Below are 18,802 nucleotides of genomic sequence, written 5' to 3' on the forward strand. Positions count from 1 at the left end.
ACTATATAAGTTGGATGGTAAAACCAAACAGGTAAACAAAACATTTTCTTAAAAACTGGATATGTCCACTGAGCAACTGCTTCTAATTGCTAAATATTACACACAGAATTTCATTCTTTCCTACGAGTACCCAAAGACATCTTCTAACATTAAATGCACTATGTAAAGACAGTTTCCTGGTCCAATAGAGACACATTGGATTTTTCAGGACAGATGAAACGCATGCTTCCCTCACCCATAACTACTTTATGTATCTTTCACCGACATTTCCACATTATTCTATCTGCTCATTGAATCAGTTTGAATTTCTTTCCACATACTGACTGGCCAATAGAGAATGAAGAATCTGAAATAGTTTGAAGTCTACACTGCATCTTGTTAATATAAATGAGGGAATACTCACCGCTTTCCTTTCCATTTTCAGCTCATGAGAATACCTCATCAGCTCTCCATAAACTCTGTGGCCTATTTCTTCAGCGACAACTTCACGTTGGCCTGCATAGTCATTGAGTTCATTGAGAACTTGAAAGAAGGACTGACAATAGGTAAATCTGCAGAAAAATGCAATAATCAGAATGTGTGTCTGTAGAAGCATCATCAATTGTCTCTCCCCGAATATTGAAGTGATTAATTTTGCTATGCAGAATGTTAATCAAAATCAATTCAGTCACACTTTGACTCTTTTTGAAGGTTAATAAGAAAGGTGCATTTCCTGCTCCAAAGAACAATACAGCACAGGAATAGACCCTTCGGCCCTCCAAGCCCGCTCCACTCGCTGGTCCAAACTAGACCATTCTTTTGTATCCCTCCATTCCCACTCCGTTCATGTGGCTACCTAGATAAGTCTTAAACGTTCCCAGTGTGTCCGCCTCCACCACCTTGCCCGGCAGCACATTCCAGGCCCCCACCACCCTGTGTGTAAAATATGTCCTTCTGATATCTGTGTTAAACCTCCCCTCCCCCCTTCACCTTGAACCTATGACCCCTCGTGAACGTCACCACCGACCTGGGGATAAGCTTCCCACCGTTCACCCTATCTATGCCTTTCATAATTTTATACACCTCTATTAGATCACCCCTCATCCTCCGTCTTTCCAGTGAGAACAACCCCAGTTTACCCAATCTCTCCTCATAACTAAGCCCTTCCATACCAGGCAACATCCTGGTAAACCTCCTCTGCACTCTCTCTAAAGCCTCCACGTCCTTCTGGTAGTGTGGCGACCAGAACTGGGCGCAGTATTCCAAATGCGGCCAAACCAACGTTCTATACAACTGCAACATCAGACCCCAACTTTTATACTCCATGCCCAGTCCTATAAAGGCAAGCATGCCATATGCCTTATTCACTACCTTCTCCACCTGTGACGTCACCTTCAATGATCTGTGGACTTGCACACCCAGGTCCCTCTGCGTATCTACACCCTTTATGGTTCTGCCATTTATCGTATAACTCCCCCCTACGTTAGTTCTACCAAAAAGCATCACTTCGCATTTATCTGGATTGAACTCCATCTGCCATTTCTTTGCCCAAATTTCCAGCCTATCTATATCCTTCTGTAGCCTCTGACAATGTTCCTCACTATCTGCAAGTCCAGCCATTTTCGTGTCGTCCACAAACTTACTGATCACCCCAGTTACACCTTCTTCCAGGTCGTTTATATAAATCACAAACAGCAGAGGTCCCAATACAGAGCCCTGCGGAACACCACTAGTCACAGGCATCCAGCCAGAAAAAGACCCTTCCACTACCACCCTCTGTCTTCTGTGACCAAGCCAGTTCTCCACCCATCTAGCCACCTCCCCCTTTATCCCATGAGATCCAACCTTTTGCACCAACCTACCATGAGGGACTTTGTCAAACACTTTACTAAAGTCCATATAGACGACATCCACGGGCCTTCCCTAATCAACCAGTGAGGCATGACCCCCCCTCTCACAAAACCATGCTGACTATCGTTAATGAGTTTATTCCTTTCTAAATGCGCATACATCCTATCTCTAAGAATCCTCTCCAACAACTTCCCTACCACGGCCGTCAAGCTCACCGGCCTATAATTACCCGCGTTATCCTTCCTACCCTTCTTAAATAACAGGACCACATTAACTATCCTCCTATCCTCTGGGACCTCACCTGTGAACAGTGATGAGACAAAGATTTGCGTCAGAGGCCCAGCGATTTCATCTCTCGTCTCCCTGAGCAGCCTTGGATAGATTCCATCAGGCCCTGGGGATTTGTCAGTCTTTATATTCCCTAAAAAACCTAACACTTCCTCCCTTATAATGGAGATTTTCTCTAATGGGTCAACACTCCCCTCCGTTCTAATGAATTTACTAATGTCTCCATAAATTACAGGAATAATAGCAACATTAGCCTTAGGGAAAATACATTTAAAATTGGGCAACAAAGCAACAATAATTGGAATAATCTGCCAACGGTCAAATGTCGTGTAAATGAGCCAATAAATGAGAAATTAAATTAACTCATGAAAAGAGTATAGAATTAAGGCACAACTGGGAATGGGAGTTGGAAGTTTCAAAGCCTACACAAAATGGAGAAGCAGTTAAAAATGCAAATAGTGTTGGCTTTCCTTTATCAGAAAAGCGAAGTGCAAATCCTTTCTATCACAAAGGCCACCTCCTTCCACAACCATTACAATTCCTGCCTCCATCCCTAGCTCAACATGTCTGCTTTTATTTGAAGACACTGTAATCCAGCTGTGATTCATGGAATTGCTGTGTTGGTCTTTGAATATTAATAAGTAATTGGCAAGGTAAGGGTGCAAGATTATCAAACATTCTTGACCAACAAAGAGCTGTATAAAACACTCGTTAGATCACAGCTGGAGTACTATGTGCACTTCTGGCCACCACATTGTAAGAAAGATATGATCGCACTAGAGAGGGCGTGCAAGATAATTGAGGACGTTGCCGGAATTCTATTGGAGAGGCTAGAGTTGTTTACTTTTGAACAGAGAAGGCCGAAGGGAGGCCTAATTGAAGTGAATGAAATTGAGATCTCTCTAGATAGTGGACAGGAAATCCCCATTCCCCTTGGCTGTGGGGTGCCTGGTGTGGACATAATGAGGTAAATGACCTCCATGTTGTAAATTTCTATCCTTTAATTTCACAATCACCATTAAGTTCAATGGGGAGTCCCAAGGCAAAAATGAATTATCAGCTTTAGTGAGGCTCATAGCAGAGTGGCACAAATCATCCATCTAATTACTCCACAAATTGCTAGATATTTTACAAATGAATAATATTGGGCAATGCTTATACATGATTCGAATGATGAAACTTTCTAGAAATTTTTGGCCCAATCAATCTATAAAATAAATGCAGCACAGGGAAGTGATGTTTTCAGAAACTATTCTAATCATGTAGAGCAGAGCGTCAAATCATCCAAATGAAGCTGCTTTCAAATTAATTTGGTGACTGACTAATGCTCTGGCAAATAAATGAAGCTGGCTTGTGTATCCCTCACTAAAAGCACCCAACTAACAAATGGTGCAGTACAAATATTCTTTCCTTTTACAGCAGGAAGCCTGGCCAAATTCTTAAACTGAGCAGCCAAGTGGAAGAGATATATTGGCCAATTTAGCCTAAACTAATGGACCAGATATAAATACAGGAGTTTCTTTAGTCTGGACAAGAAGCCAACTCACACTCTACAAGTCCTAGGATAAAATGATTCAACTATTACACAAATGTTCAACTCTTTTGAGAAAACAGCCAAAATTTAAGATTGCTAATAACTCATCCGGCCTGTCGCAACATGGGAGAGATATTGATGCCCCCTCCCTCATTTTATTAGTGCTGCTTTGAGGCATAAAAACTGCATTGAGGAGATCATACACAAGCTCTGCAAATCCTTGCATTGATAAATGCTTTGTGCAGATTTCAGTTCCTATGTTTCATTGTTATTGCCTTCTCTTCCCCGAGTGAAACAACTTGCATTCATACAGTTCCTTTAATAGAGCGAAATTTCCAAGTATTTCACAGAGGAACAAATTTGGATGCCAATTATATATAAATAAAAACTAATGAAGCATAATTTCTTTTGCCTTTAAATCGCAACACATTCTATAATTATGAAAGATACACCAAAGAGAAGTCAAAAATCACACCTTACCCCCCCCCCAATGGAAACATCCAATACTATCAGGACTCATACATCCTAGCAAAAATTTCAAAGTCCACTGCAAAAACTTAGTTCAGTTTCTGCCCTATATGTGTTAGAAATTTGTGAACTGTATAAAACAGGCAGGCTGAGTACAGAAGTCCACAGGTTCAGGTCCTACTTCAGAGACATGAATGCATATCCCAGGATGATGCCACAGCATTCAGGGAGTGCGGGACTGTAGGTAGTACCATCATTAGGGTAAGGCATTAACCAAGGTCCCAGTGTGCTCCCAAGTGGACACAGAAGACCGCATGACACTATTCAAAGCAGGGTGGAGGAGTTCTCTCAGTATCCTGACTAATATTTATCCTCAACCAACGTAACTCAAATGTATCGAATCATTATTTAGTTTCTTTTCCGGGACCTTACTACATGCAAGTTGGAACTAGGTTTCTCTACAAGTTAGTTACTAGACTTCAAAAGCATTCAATCTGCTACAAACAAGCATATCTGTGAAAGTTGCTACATAAATGCAATGTACTTCTTTCATCTTCTAGCTGCAGCTCAATTTTGGAAAGTTTTATGCATACCCATTAAAACTAATTATTTCCATTAGACCAATAGAAGGATTTTTAAAAATTCTTAAAATTCAATTTCAAAGTTAAGAGGTGTGATTTTCCCCAAAAGAAATTCCAAGTGCTCAATGGGCGGGAAAACAGGAAGCTTTCCCACCTGTTTTTTGGGCAAGCTCAATGAAATGAATTTGCAGCACACTTATGCAACAGAGGACGTCAGAAGATTCACATCGGATGGGGAGCTAATCCCACTCGACAAGGCGGCAGCAGACTGCTCAGGGAACCATCGGGTATGCACTGATCTCTCAGTGTACTGGGAGATCGGTCAACATGCCCTTTCCCCAGACATCGCTAGTCTCCGATCGCCAGCTGCGACAATGTGTTCCCCCCCCCCATCCCCCCCCAGACATTGCCGGCCCCAGCCCTTGACCACCATAGAAGCTGATGGAATCCAAATTCAATTAAAACCTGGAATTGAAAAGCTAAAATCAGTAATGGTGACAATGGGTGGAATTGCTCCCCCCAAAAAAATGAAGTGTCATAATAGCGAGAATACTGGAGCGATCCACACTGGTCCATCAAGCGCGCTCTGTACTGCAATCGCCCCACACTCGGTCACGTTTTGGGACTTTAGCCCCAGTCAGGCCTCACCCCTTTGGTACTGCCCCGGCACACTGGCAGTGCCCAACTGTCACTGCCAGGGTGTCCAGTAGGCACTGCCAAGTGGATGTTGCCTAATCGGCACTGTTTGGCCATGCCCCTGACCATCTGGGGGCTTCAATTGTCTCTGAGCCCCCCGGCGAGGCCATTGCACCAGGTGTCTGCTAGTGAAGGCCAGTAGTGATTCTTGCCGTTCTTGCACCACGCCCGAAGGTCAGGTGATCCTGGGAGCTTGGAGAATGGTGTCGAATGGGCTATGCATATTTAAATGCTACTTTAAATATGCTTATCGGCCTCATGACCTTCAGGGCATGACCCGATTCTCGCCATTAGAAAGGGATTGGAACAACTGCAAACTGCTTGGCTCCAGGCGCAAAGCCAATTTTTAGGCCCGGATGCTATTTGATGCTATTTTCAGGATTGGCGCAATCTGCACCAGGCGTGGCGAGGTCAGAAAATTGTCCCCAATGAAACTATCAACGATTGTCATAAAAAACTATCTGGTTCATTAATGTCCTTTGGAGGAGGAAATTTGCCATCCTTACCTGGTCAGGCATATGTGAGACTGCAGGTCTACAGCAATGTGGTTGACTCTTAACTGCCTTCTGAAATGGCCTAATAACAACACAGTTCAAGGGCAATTACGGACACATGTTGGCCTTGCCAGTGACACCCACATTCCACGAAACTATGGGCAACCAGTGATGGATTGCCACTCTGTACCCAATTACTTGGGTGAATTCTTTTTGAATGCCGTCTCGTCTGACATTCCAACTCAGGCTGGGTGAGATCCAGGCAATGCAGCTCATCCCGGATATCCAGCGTGAAGTCCAGCTCCATCAAAGTCAATGAGGAATGAGTTAAAGGTCTTAGACAGGCCAGATAGAAGGCAAGTGTCAAAGAGAAGTGGCAAAAACTTGGGGGTCGGGCGGTAGGGAAGAGAATGTGGGGGTGGAGTGATGGTGGGGAGAAAAGAATAGGGGGAAGAGAAGTCATCCCATGTGGGTGTGAGGGAGTGGGGTGTGTTGGAACACCCCTAGGGTTGGGGGAGGGGTGCTGTTGTGACTCTGTACAATAATTGCCAGAAATTAAAAGAGCTCTTCTCACCTTTTCTGAGTAACTACAGATGAAACCCTGTAGGAACCATCCAAAGTTTGCAATTCAAAATTGCATTTTCGGATGCTTCCCAGCATGGGGCAATTACCCCAGGGAGTTTGCACACCTGGGTAATTGCCATGCAAATCTTATCCGTGAAGTTCCAAGAGGGGTTCCCCAGCCCATCTTTGGGGCAACCCTCTCCCCATTCCAACCCTGAGGAGCTTGAAAATTACAGCCAGTAAAGAACAAAAAGAAAAGTTGCCTTGAAGTAGTGGCCTTGTTCAGAGACCATTATTAGGTCTGTTTTGACAGCTGTCAGTAATAATTTGAACTGTCAGCATTTTAAAGACCAAGTTGGCTTTATTTTTAAAATAAACTGTTTGTTGCTTTTCAGTGTTTTGTAGGTTGGCACATACTCATACAATTATATTCAAAGTTGTTTCTGTGCCAGATTTTGTGGAGATTTGCAACAAATTCCTATAAGAATCTATACTTGCTGTGATCTAGAATCTTTATTGGTTTTGTGTGACTTGGAAATATATTGTGATCCCCACTGTCAATGGGCCAAACTCCTAGAACTCCCTCCCTAAAAGCACCATCAAAGTATCTAAGGACTACAGCAGTTCACCACCATCTTCTCAAGGGCAATTAGAGTTCCTGGCATCCAAGAGTAAATTTAAAAAAACAACCATCTGTCCTGCAGATGAAAACATCAAAATGGTCACAAGCGACTTAAGTCAAGTTAAATTAAAGAGTTATCCAACTCCTCACTGACCCAACCTTAACTACCCCGACCACCAGAGACAACCCCATCCCCACAATTCAATACTCCTTTTTAAAAATGTTTGTTTTCTCCTCTTTTACATGATGTTTCTACTTCACATTTGCATTGTTCCCATCAAGGGGATAATCAAACCACTTTCTCTCAAAAGGTGAGGTACAACAACCCAGAATGATTGCCTGCTCTGCGGAAATATGTTTGGCTTTTGCTGAGCATTCTGAGGATTGTGACTGAATCTTAAATGGGCTGCATATGTTTCAGTTCAAACAATTTAAAATGTGTGCGCGCTCAAATTGTTAGCTTGTTCTTAGTCAGGTCCTTACCTGGGTTCTTCATCTTTGCTGGAACGTTTGGGACCATATTTCTTAACAAGATTCCTGTAAATGGAAAAAATAATAGATTTAATATCAGTACATGCTTCTTTAGTGATGTAGTACTTTGGGGCATCTGAAAAATGTAAAGGTGTTAAACAGGTGCAAGTTTGTTCTATGGCCAGGGTAACTGCACAGTTTACAAACAAGAGCTTGTCTATTAAGATCAAGCCAAATTAAGAGAATTTGCTGATTTTTTAGAATTTGCTATATAATAACCAGGGGGCATTGCAGATGCAATATCAAAGATCCCGAGGAAGCTTAAATATTTGTAAGCTGGTCCAATGTATATAAAAAAGCTGAAAGTTACTGGTGTAAAACCCAAGATAGTAATTAAAGGAAAGATATGTGAATATGATTATGGTAAACCGAGAAAAACAAAGAGTTTAAAGTTTAATTATTAGTCACAAGTAAGGCTTTGCAATGAAGTTCCTGTGAAATTCCCCTAGTCGCCACACTCCAGCGCCTGTTCGGGTCAATGCACCTAACCAGCACGTCTTTCGGAGTGTGCATGCATACAAGTGCATACAGGGAAGGGAGAGACCATATGACCCATCCAGCCATATATGGCTCTGTTTGATACACTATCAATCCAACTGTCAGTCAGTCTCTTGGAACAGTGGGAATAAAAAAAAAGTAAATCTGTATGAGCAATGCAGAAAGAAAATACTACATGAACCAGATCAAGGCTCTCTCTAAACATACTGCAATTGAGGTGCATCATGTCCAGTGCAAACCTTCAGCCACTTTCACTAACGCTGTCAAATATGCATTCTTTAAAAAAATGGTTGCTTGCAATTTGCTCAAAGTTGGAGCTGATTTTGAGTTGAGGCATCTGAAACTTCAATGAAAGGCAGGACCAACACCAAGAAGATTTAATGATGCAGAACAAAACAGGAACAATGGAGAAGGTGCGAGATAGAATTGAATAGATTGCAGAAAGAAAAATAAAGAGGAGGAAATGATTGGACAAAGATGAAACAAAGGGAAAAATAAAAAAGTCAAACATTGGCGGCACAGTGGTTAGCACTGCTGCCTCACAGCTCCAGGGACCTGGGTTCGATTCCTGACTTGGGACACTGTGGAGTTTGCGCATTCTCCCTGTGTCTGCGTGGGTTTCCTCCCACACTCCAAAAGATGCGCAGGTTAGGTTGATTGGCCATGCTAAATTGCCCCTTAGTGTCCCAGGATGTGCAAGTTAGAGGGATTAGTAGGGTAAATATGTGGGGTGACTTGGATAGGGCCTTGGTGGGATTGTTGTCAGTGCAGACTCGATGGGCCAAATGGCCTCCTTCTACACTGTAGGGTTTCTATGATTTAAAATTTGATATTCTAAAGACCTCCAACAATTAACTGCAGCAGAAATGATTATGGGAAGAAAGGTTAATTGGCATTGCATTAACATCACCCTGTACAAACAATCACTTGGTAGTATGGAAGTTTAATATTGGTGAAAAGAGAAACATGTTGCTGGAGCACAATGCCACGTTTCAAACAATCACAAAAATTTATAGTACAGGGAAGGGTTCCGATTGGTTGGCTCACTAATTAGCTGAGGCATTGCCATGTAGAAAGCAATGGGGAACTATAGGTTTCCCAAACTCCTGGGTAATTCAAAAAAGGCACAAAGCTTGAATGTATTCCTTCTGTTTGCAGAGAGCAGATGGAGGGATGTATACGACTTCTAGCAAACGTATATGAGCCACATTACAAACTTGACTGATTATTGCAAACTGGTTAACGTAGCTATTACCATGCTCAGAAATTTTCAGCAAGTGCTGGCCAATCACAGAATCACATCTAGCAGTGGACATTTTGTTTTGCAAGCATGGGCTAATTGAGGAGGGTCTGTACTCTGTCTATTACAAACAACCAAAAGAACGTGCTATTTGGATTCTAATCGTTGGCCTATGTAAATGGCATTGTAGCGGCACTTTTGCACCTTGTCTTCTGTGTAGCAATGCCTCGGCCAGAGTTGACTTACCAACTAATCAGCATATTTTTCTCCCATAGTATAAACTATGATTGCTTGAAATTTGGCAGTGTGTTTATCCTGATGAGTGCAAGACGAAAAGATTCAGCTACATGTCACTCTTTTCACCAGTACTTATCACATTAAAATGATCACGTTTACATTCTTGATTACCAGACGTAAATTTTGAAGGGCAGTTTAATTGTTAAATTGTACAAATCCAACAAGTTCTGAAATAGTAGGGAGGTCAAGGCTGTTGATGCAAAGCAAACAGCAGAGCAACAAAAATCAACTGGTGAATTTTCCACTCATGGTGCATCTTTTAATTCCCTGGACTTGCTGATCAATTTGCGTTTTAACAACATTGTGTGCTTTAATGTTGGTTATTTTTCCAAAATGCTTCTTTTTTACTCTAATTAAGATTTTTTGATGCTTAATTATAGAAATAATTAGTTCTCAAATGGTTGACTGTTTCACTAATTCACCCAAAGCTCTGCTACTTGAATCAATATTCATGCCCAAATGGAAGTTTGAAATAGTATCTCCTGCTGGGAATTCTTATGCAGCACCTTTACTTTTCCCTCCACAAAACGACCTGGGTTTTGTGTCAGCAGTGGAGGGATGGCACTCACCACTGACTTTAGAAAAAGCTGCCTACAAATATTTAGTGGGCTTCAAGGTATTGATTTTGTCGGTTCTGGTGTGACTTTGAATCTGGTGCCATCTATAGGGTGTGTGTGGCATCAAGCTACAGTGAAATTGTAGGTCAAATTGAAGAAATGTCACAGATTGCAAATCAGGTAAGAAAAGGCTTGGATTTTTACACAACAAAAAAATAAAGATTCAGACATACTCAAGGGATTAAGGTATTGAAATATCAACAAATGAAAAGAAAAATAAAATTGGAAGTCATGGAATCTTTATGTAATTCTGAGGAGCAACATTCCACAATTAGTTTTGAGCCCAGAAGTTGTTTAACAATAATGGACTTAGTATGCCGTTAAAGACTGAGTAACACCACGTTCAATCAGAATTAACACTTAACTGCAATAAAACATCCTAAGTGCTTTACAGAAGCATCATGAAACAAAATATGACCACAAGGCAGGTTTTAAGAAGCATATGAAAGGAGGAAAGTTTGATTTGATTTATTATTGTCACATGTAATAATATACAATGAAAAGTATTGTTTCTTGCGTGCTATACAGACAAAACATACCATTCATAGAGAAGGAAACGAGAGAGTGCGGAATATAGTGTTACAGTCATAGCTGGGGTGTAGAGAAAGATCAACTTAATGCAAGGTAAGTCCATTCAAAAGTCTGACAGCAGCAGGGAAGAAGCTGTTCTTGTATCAGTTGGCACGTGACCTCAGACTTTTGTATCTTTGTCCCGAAGGAAGAAGGTGGAAGAGAGAATGTCCGGGGTGCGTGGGGTCCTTAATTATGCTGGCTGCTTTGCCGAGGCAGTGGGAAGTGTAGACCGAGTCAATGGATGGGAGGCTGGTTTGGGCTACATTCACGGCCTTTTATAGTTCCTTGCAGTTTTGGGCAGAGCAGGAGCCATGCCAAGTTGTGATACAACCAAAAAGAATGCTTTCTATGGTGCATCTGTAAAAGTTGGACAGAGTCGTAGCTGACATGCCAAATTTCCTTAGTCTTCTGAGAAAGTAGAGGCATTGGTGGGGGGACCAGGACAGGTTGTTGGTGATCTGGACACCTAAAAACTTGAAGCTCTCGACCCTTTCTACTTCGTCTTCATTAATGTAGACAGGTGCATGTTCTCCTTTACGCTTCCTGAAGTCGATGACAATCTCCTTCGTTTTGTTGACATTGAGGGAGAGATTATTGTTGCCGCACCAGTTCACCAGATTCTCTATCTCATTCCTGTACTCTGTCTCGTCATTGTTTGAGATCCGACCCACTACGGTGGTGTCGTCAGCAATCTGAGATGCCCAAGAGTCTAAAATTAGAATAACAGATATCACAGGGGCAGTACACTGGCTAGTACTGCTGCCTCACAGCACCAGGGACCCGGGTTCGACTCTGGCTTTGAGTGCCTGTCTAGGTGCAGTTTTCACACTCTCCTCGTGTCTGTGTGGGTTTCCTCCAGGTGCTCCGATTTCCTCCCAGGGTCCAAAGATGTGCAGGTTAGGTGGATTGGCCATGCTAAATTGCCCCTTGGCATCCCAAGATGTGTAGGTTAGATGGATTAGCCATGATAAATGTGCAGAGTTACAAAGATAGAGCAGGGGAGGGGCAGGGTTGAAAACTGCTATGAAGAATTTTACAACCAAGATGTTGGGTAATGGGAGGTCAACAAGTTTAGAAGTGATAGGTGAACAGGACTTGCTGCAAGTTACGACACAGGCAGCAGAGTTTTGGATGATCTCATGTTTACAGAAGATAGAATATGGAAGGCCAGCCACGAGTATTAGTATAATAAAGTCCACAGATAAAAAAAAAAGGATTGAATGAGGGCGGCACGGTAGCACAGTGGTTAGCACTGCTGCTTCACAGCTCCAGGGTCCCGGGTTCAATTCCTGGCTCGGGTCACTGTCTGTGTGGAGTTTGCACATTCTCCTCGTGTCTGCGTGGGTTTCCTCCGGGTGCTCCGGTTTCCTCCCACAGTCCAAAGATGTGCGGGTTAGGTTGATTGGCCAGGTTAAAAAATTGCCCCTTAGAGTCCTGGGATGTGTAGGTTAAAGGGATTAGCGGCTAAAATATGTGGGGGTAGGGCCTGGGTGGGATTGTGGTCGGTGCAGACTCGATGGGCCGAATGGCCTCCTTCTGCACTGTAGGGTTTCTATGATTCTATGATTCTATGAATGAGGGTTTCACCAACAGATGAACTGAGACAGGGCAAAAGATCGATTGACATTATGCAGGAGGAAATAATAGGTCTTAGTTTTGGCACAAATATCTGCACAGAAGCTCACTTTGGGCTTAAGTAGGACATCCAGGTTACAAACAGACTTGTTCAATCTCAGACTGATATCAGGGAGAAGGATGGAATCTAGACAGGAGTTGGGAACTGGGACAGAAACAATGGCTTCAGCCTTGCAGTGTTTAATTGGAGGTAAATTTTTGCTCATCAGATAAGGAGTCTGATAATTTAGGGATAGTGGAGGAATCAAGAGAGGTGATTGTGAGGTAGAGCTTTGTTGCAGCGAGCAACATGTAGTTGAGAAACATACAGAGGCCAAAGATAAATCCTTGCATAACAGAGTTAACTGTGCAGGAACAGAAAGAGAAGCCATTGCAAGTAACACTCCGCTACAATTAGATAGATAAGAATGGAACTAGATGAGAGCAGTACCACTCAGCTGGGATGCAGTGGCGATGCATTGGGGTAGTAGTCAACTGTTTCAAAGGCTGTAGACAGGTCAAGAAGGATAAGGAGAGACAATTTATCCTTGCCAGTAATTTAGGATTTAATTTGAGAGTTTGATAAGAGCCATTTTTGGTCCTGCGGCAAGGGTGGAAACTGGATTGAAGAAGTTCAAACACAGCGTCCTGGAAAAGTTTGGATTCAAGAGGTAACAACACACTCAAGGGCTTCAGAGGAAAAGCCTCCCATTCATTGACTCGGTCTACACTTCCCACTGCCTCGGCAAAGCAGCCAGCATAATTAAGGACCCCACGCACCCCGGACATTCTCTCTTCCACCTTCTTCCTTCGGGACAAAGATACAAAAGTCTGAGGTCACGTGCCAACTGATACAAGAACAGCTTCTTCCCTGCTGCTGTCAGACTTTTGAATGGACTTGCCTTGCATTAAGTTGATCTTTCTCTACACCCCAGCTATGACTGTAACACTATATTCCGCACTCTCTCGTTTCCTTCTCTACGAACGGTATGTTTTGTCTGTATAGCACGCAAGAAACAATACTTTTCATTGTATATTATTACATGTGACAATAATAAATCAAATCAAACTTTCCTCCTTTCATATGCTTCTTAAAACCTGCCTTGTGGTCATATTTTGTTTCATGATGCTTCTGTAAAGCACTTAGGATGTTTTATTGCAGTTAAGTGTTAATTCTGATTGAACGTGGTGTTACTCAGTCTTTAACGGCATACTAAGTCCATTATTGTTAAACAACTTCTGGGCTCAAAACTAATTGTGGAATGTTGCTCCTCAGAGATGGGGCAGCGAGTGATTTTTTGAGGAGAGAAGTGATGACAGCAGATTAAGAGAGGGGGACAATGTCAAAGGAGAGAGAGAATAGCTCACAATATTCAATAAGGCTTAACATTTTGCAGTGAAAATAGTGCATGAAAAGTTGGAGTTCACATGAAATCACTGACGTGTTGATTGCAAGTGCGAAAATTACATCAGTGAATCCTGTGACAAAAGCAAAATACGGTGGATGCTGGAATCAAACAAAAACAGAAAATGCTGGAAAATCTCATCAGGTCTGGCAGCATCTGTGGAAGGAGAATAGAGCCAACATTTCGAGTCTGGATGATCATTTGTCAGAGTGAAGAGCAAAAAGAATGAGAAGAGATTTATTTTATTGGGGGGGGGGGGGGGGTGAGTATTGCAAGTGGACAAAGGAAATGTGAATGAGGATGAAGGCAGCTGAGAAAGGTGCTGAGAGTGTCAATTAAGTGATCAGAATGTGCGAATGGCAGAACAGAGGTACAAATGGTTACGGCAGTTGCCCTGAAAGAGGGGTCAAAATGGAGAAGTGGAAAATGGAAGTGAGAAAGGAGGATGCTTCCAATTTCCACCCCTTCACATGGTCCATCTCTCCGATGTAGAGTAGACCACATGGGGAGCAGCGAATGTAATAGAGCAGATTGAAGGAGGTGCATGTGAAGCGCTGTTTCACCTGAAAGGGGTGATTAGGACCTGGGACTTCTCTTCCCTTCCTTGTCTCCATTTCTGCTGATAAACTGTACACCAGTATCCATTACAAGCCCATTGACTCCCACAGCTACCTTGACCACAAGTTTTTCACACCCCACATCCTGCAAGGACTCCATCCCATTCTCTCAGCTCCTTCGCCTCCGCCGCATCTGTTCTGATTAAGCCACTTTCCAAAATAGTGCTGCCGATATGACTTCCTCCATTGTGGTTTTCCATCCACTATGGTGGACAGGGCTCTCAACCGCGTCCAATCCATCCCCCGGGCCATTGCTCTCACCCCCTACTCCTCCCTCCCAAAACCAGGATAGGGTCCCCCTTGTCCTCATTTTTCACCCCACCAGCCACCACATTCAAAGGATCATCCTTTGCCATTTCCACCAGCATGATGCCACTACTCAACACATCTTCCCTTCACTCCCTCTATCAGCATTCCGTAGGGACCATTCTCTCCGGGATACCCTGGCCCACTCCTCCATCACACCCAACACCTCAACCCCCTGCCCACGGTACCTTCCAATGCAATCATAGAAGGTGCAACACCTGCCCCTTTACCTCCTCCCTGCTCACCATCCCAGGTCCTAATCACCCCTTTCAGGTGAAACAGTGCTTCACATGCACCTCCTTCAATCTGCTCTATTACATTCACTGCTCCCAATGCAGTCTACTCTACATCGGAGAGACCAAACGCACACTGGGTGACTTTGCTTAACACCTTCGGTCCGTCCACAAGCAGGACCCAGACCTTCCCGTCGCTTGCCACTTCAACACACCACCTTGCTCTCCTGTCCACATGTCCGTCCTTGCCTTTTGCAATACAAACTGGAGGAACAGCATCTCATCTTCCAATTGAGCACTTTACAGCCTTCCCGGCTGAACATGGAGTTTAACAACTTCAGAGCATGAACTCTCTCTTCCACCTTCCCCCCCCCATTTCCATTTATTTTATTGGCTCTATTCTCTCCCCACAGATTCTGTCAGACCTGCTGAGATTTTCCAGCATTTTCTGTTTTTGTTTCAGCAAACCCTGTGGTGGAGCGAGGTATCACTGACAGCAAATTCCACATTTAACAGTGCATGTGCAGAGCCACAAGTTGCTGTCACTTTTAAACAGTAGTTAGCAAATTCCAGGCCAGTACCTCTTCCTTCCACCCACCCCCCCACCCCCATCTGAGTTCAAGTAAGTTTCTCTTTCACACTAACAAAACACAAAGTCCAATTTAGTTGCATAGCATTGTATCTACAGGCACTAACTATTCTGTTACTAGGCAACTGTCTACCTTTCAGAACTAATGACAGATGCCTTAGAAATTTCAACAACACTGTTCTCTATGCTGTTCAAGCTGTTATCTTTAGTAGAACTGCTGCAAAACAGGTTTAACTCTCTAAACATTTGCTATCAAATAACATTTATAATATTGATTTTTATCTAAAAGAGGTAAAAGATATTTATGAATACCTCCCCCCCAAAAAACCTTGATAGTTTGGGCTGTTGAAGTGCACAGACCAAACGGTTTTACAAACTATGAGGGAATTGTATGGTGTGACCATGCATTACGCTATCAACATGTATCATTACTGCAATGAGCCAAGCCTGAGCTTCTCATTCTCACTGCACTGCAGCTGGAGATGGGTTGCACTATTAATCAAGCACCAAGATTACTGTAACAGTATTCATACCGATTCTGGTGTAATTCACATAATAAATCAGGGCCTCCTTCTTAGAGAGGGATAATTAGTGTCAAAGCTATAGCCTCCAGGAGGAAATCAACCCAAGGCCACCATTTGTGACCCCTCCTGGGAACTCAGCAGCATCTGTCGCTTTTGTCACCACCTCAGTCCATGTACCTTTGAAATGCTCAGCCAGCCCTTTGTCATTTTCAAGTTTCTCTAGATCAATGTTACCATAGAAAATTACAGCTCAGAAGCAGGCCTTTTGGCCCTTCTTGTCCGTGCCGAACCATTTTATGCCTAGTCCCACTGACCTGCACTTGGACCATATCCCTCCACACCCCTCTCATCCATGAACCCATCCAAGTTTTTCTTAAATGTTAAAAGTGACCCCGCATTTACCACTTTATCCGGCAGCTCATTCCACACTCCCACCACTCTCTGCGTGAAGAAGCCCCCCCTAATATTCCCTTTAAACTTTTCTCCTTTCACCCTTAACCCATGCCCTCTGGTTTTTTTCTCCCCTAGCCTCAGCGGAAAAAAATGTTGTTAGCTAGGTTCCCATCCTCTCAACATTTCAGCTCATCCAAAATTCTTCTGGCCATGTTCTATCCCAAACCAAGTTCTACTCACCATCACCTCAGTTTTAATAACCTACATAGACTTCCAGTCCTCAGAATTTAAAACTCTCACCCGAGTGCTTTAATCCTTCCATGACCTCAGTCAGCAATAAAACTGCCATACTCTCTGTGCCCAACTCCAAGTCATTGCACAACATCCTCATCCTTTGCTAATATTGGTGGATGGACCTTCAAGTCAGCAAGACTCAATAAACCCCAATGCCTCTCCTTTCCCTTTTTTCAGGTTTTTCTTAAAATACAACAACTTTGACTCAGTCTTTGCTCACTACTGCTAATATTTTTCCTTCCTCACAGTACCCTTTCTTAACATGTGTTTCGGCAAAGCACTTTGGAACACTTTTCTGCATTAAAGATGCTCTTTAAATGAAAGTTACTGCTACTGATGGATTGATTCTATCGCCAGCACTGTCTTCTGAAATGTCTGGCACTAATGATGCAAGTATTCCTTCATGTAAATCAAATATCTCTCTCCAGTTATTGCCTGAATATTCCAAGGTACTGCAAGTCATGTCTCAATTCTAACAATTAAAATAATTTCCACTTTTGTTGCCGGTTATCCTCATCATTTCCTTTGAGAACTTGTGGAGATATGGATATGTGTTAATACCTTTACTCAGCATTGTGATTTTAGAACTCAAAAAGAAGTTGATTATTTTTTTTGCCCTGAAAAAGGACTTTTATACAAATGAGGGTCTACCATGTTACAAACCTGATGCTTATGCCTGCTTGAGACCCTCTGTACAGAAGCTATTTACCCTTTCAATACAAACATTTTTCTTTCCAAAGTGCCAAGCAGCCTCTCTCAACAAGAGATGACAAGAACGTTGAGATAAAAGCACAGAAGACCATTCTTTGACAAAGATCAGACATACCACAGCAACTGTAGAATGGTAGCTCCTATTGTCTCCTTTCTTGCCAATCAGAAAATCCCATGCCTACCTATCTACTCTGTTTATTAAATAGTCTATCAAAATCCACCAGGGTGTGCTTGCAGAAAAATAAGTCAGACTTGTAACTGAAGACGTGCAGGTCAGGTGAATTGGCCATGCGAAATTGCCCCGTAGTGTCCCAAGATGTGAAGGTTAGATAGATTAGCCATGGTAAATGTGTGTTGTCACAGAGATAGGGTTGAGGAAAGGACTGGGTAAGATACTCTCTCAGAAAGTTGGTTTATGGGCCAAATGGCCTCCTTCTGCACTGTAGGGATTCTATGGTTCTGTGAAAAGGCACGCAAGGACAATTAGGAATGGGTAATAAAGCTCACAGCCCATGAATGAAAAAATTCCATTACAAGCATCTCGGGTGACTCAAGGTCAAAACATCAGTTAATTATCTGAAGGTTATGTAGACCACCAACACAGCTTACAACATCTGTAGCTAATCTTCAATAAATTACCAGCAATTTTCTTCCTTAAGACTCATCGCTAAGCCTTTGATTTGCCCCCAACCCCCACATTGGCTTGACTTCCATCTTTCGCACATCTCTGATGTGGCTCAAGGTGCTTCACCATCATAAAGGTGCTATGTAAATATAAAAGTGGTCAGTTATTTTGTCATTGAATTAGAAATGTCTAAATTACTGACTAAATCGCACTTTGATAGTTCGGCTCAAGTTTGCCATTCCCTAACAGAATAAATATACTTTTTAGCGCCCAATACTTTGGCTGGATGAATCCATTTGATTTGCTGCCTCCTTGTAAAATGAATGTTCATCTGGCCAAAATATGTCACGACTCAGGAAAGGGATGCTGAGTAAAGGTATTACACATATTCATATTTCCACAAGTTCTCAAAGTTATCAACTCCTTCCACCATACTAATTTGATTTTTAATTATGACTTCCTGATTGAGGGGATATGTATGTCATACCTATGTCTGAAATAAGGTTTTAAAAAGGGTAAAAAGTGAAATACTTGCATTGGATCAATAATACCATCACAGCAAACATCACAACATACCATTACAGCAGCCTTGTAATTCAAATTCCATAGTTGAAAGTATCCTTTACTAAATCTTCAGTACTATCTCAACCATGGAGA

General features: G+C 42.6%; 1 protein-coding gene across 7 annotated transcripts in view; it reads right to left on the minus strand.

Moving 5' to 3' along the window:
- Positions 1-18,802, minus strand: part of fnbp1l (formin binding protein 1-like) — a 154,574-nt gene that overhangs the window by 43,490 nt on the left and 92,282 nt on the right. For all 7 annotated transcript variants that reach the window (XM_078218833.1, XM_078218830.1, XM_078218834.1 and 4 more), the window contains exons 3-4: positions 7,561-7,614; positions 404-551 (exon numbers count right to left, since the gene is read on the minus strand). In XM_078218833.1, the coding sequence (XP_078074959.1) occupies positions 404-551; positions 7,561-7,614 (202 nt within the window). The remainder of the gene's footprint in view (positions 1-403; positions 552-7,560; positions 7,615-18,802) is intronic.

The sequence above is a fragment of the Mustelus asterias genome, chromosome 8, assembly GCF_964213995.1.
Source record: "Mustelus asterias chromosome 8, sMusAst1.hap1.1, whole genome shotgun sequence".
Classification (NCBI taxonomy): domain Eukaryota; kingdom Metazoa; phylum Chordata; class Chondrichthyes; order Carcharhiniformes; family Triakidae; genus Mustelus; species Mustelus asterias.